Source organism: Nicotiana tabacum, chromosome 11, assembly GCF_000715075.1.
Source record: "Nicotiana tabacum cultivar K326 chromosome 11, ASM71507v2, whole genome shotgun sequence".
Taxonomy (NCBI): domain Eukaryota; kingdom Viridiplantae; phylum Streptophyta; class Magnoliopsida; order Solanales; family Solanaceae; genus Nicotiana; species Nicotiana tabacum.
This window is the reverse complement of record NC_134090.1, coordinates 111,642,223-111,643,546: the sequence shown is the minus strand read 5'-3', so window position 1 is coordinate 111,643,546 and position 1,324 is coordinate 111,642,223. Positions and strand designations below refer to the sequence as shown.

At 41.9% G+C, this 1,324-nt stretch overlaps 1 protein-coding gene across 1 annotated transcript; it reads left to right on the top strand.

Annotated features, from left to right (window-relative positions):
* Nucleotides 1-393, top strand: LOC142165971 (uncharacterized). Its single transcript, XM_075224363.1, has one exon. It carries the CDS (start codon nucleotides 1-3, stop codon nucleotides 391-393), a length of 393 nt encoding a protein of 130 aa, XP_075080464.1.
* The last annotated feature ends 931 nt before the right edge of the window (nucleotides 394-1,324 follow it).

Sequence of the window (1,324 nt, the reverse complement as noted above, 5' to 3'; positions counted from 1 at the left end):
ATGGTGGATGGCAGATCAGGGGTTGACATATGCCCTCTCTCAACTTTGCAAAGAATAAAAATTGGGACTGAGAGGATCGGGCCTAATAATGTTTGTGTGTGCGCTTTCGATGGCATCAAGAGGGACACAATAGGGGAAATTGATTTGATCTTGACTATCGGTCCTATGGATTTCGAAGTGACGTTTCAGGTCTTGGACATGGATACCTCCTATAATTTTCTTTTAGGAAGGCCTTGGATCCATGCTGCGGGGGCCGTACCTTCTACCCTCTACCAAATGGTGAAGTTTGAACACAAAGATCAGGAAATTGTGGTTCATGGAGAAGACAAGCAATCAATTTACTGGGACCCATCAGTCCCATGCCTCGAAGCTAGAGAAGGAGCGAGAATATAATTTATTGGGCTTTTGAGGTTGTGGTCGCAGATCAATGTGAGGAAGGAAGCCCATGTCCTCAGCCCTTTCTATCAAATGCGTCGATCATGGTCGCTATTGAAATGATCAAGCATGGTTATAAGCCTGGGAAGGGACTCGGGGTATCATTGCAAGGTATCACAGAACATATCACTTTAGCCGCCAACGAGAAGTTCTTCGATATGGGTTTTCACACCACAGAAACTGATGTGACATGGGCAAATAAACGAAAGAGCAATGGTTAGGTGTTACCTTAGTCGGTCCTGCATCTCTACAAAACATTCGTCAACCCCAAGTACACCGAAGAAAAAGAAGATGAGGCCTTAACGGCCGAGGAAATTGAGGACATATGTTGAACCATGAGGAAAATGTTATATGAAGCCTATATGGTCCAGCCGGGTGAAGGCTCGAGCACTGCTGAGGTACAATTTATGGGGCCCAATGCCAAGCTGCAAAATTGGAAGGCTACTCCTTTCCCAGTTAGGCGGGAATCCCGGTAGTCCTGTCTTGCCACTTTTTCTGCATTCCGAGTTATTCCAGGGTGTAACTCGAATGTTTCTTTTAGTTTATTGTCTTTAAAATTCCAAAGTAAACCCTTCTATCTTCAAAATTTAATGAAATGAAATCAATATTTCATCGTCTATGAATTTCTTTCTTTATTCTTTCTGATTTTTTTACTTTTCTTATTTCTTCCTTTCAGTTCTAATAATGCAGACTTAAATAACATGACATGCTTGCGGACTTCATGCCTAGATCATAGCACGCTGTCTAACTGTGAAATAATGAATCATGAATCGGAATCTGATGAAGAAGAGGCTTTTAGGGAAATAAACCGAGAATTGGAACAATTTGAGAATAAACCTAAGCTGAACTTAAATGAAACCGAGCCGGTTAATTTGGGTAGTTCAGAAGA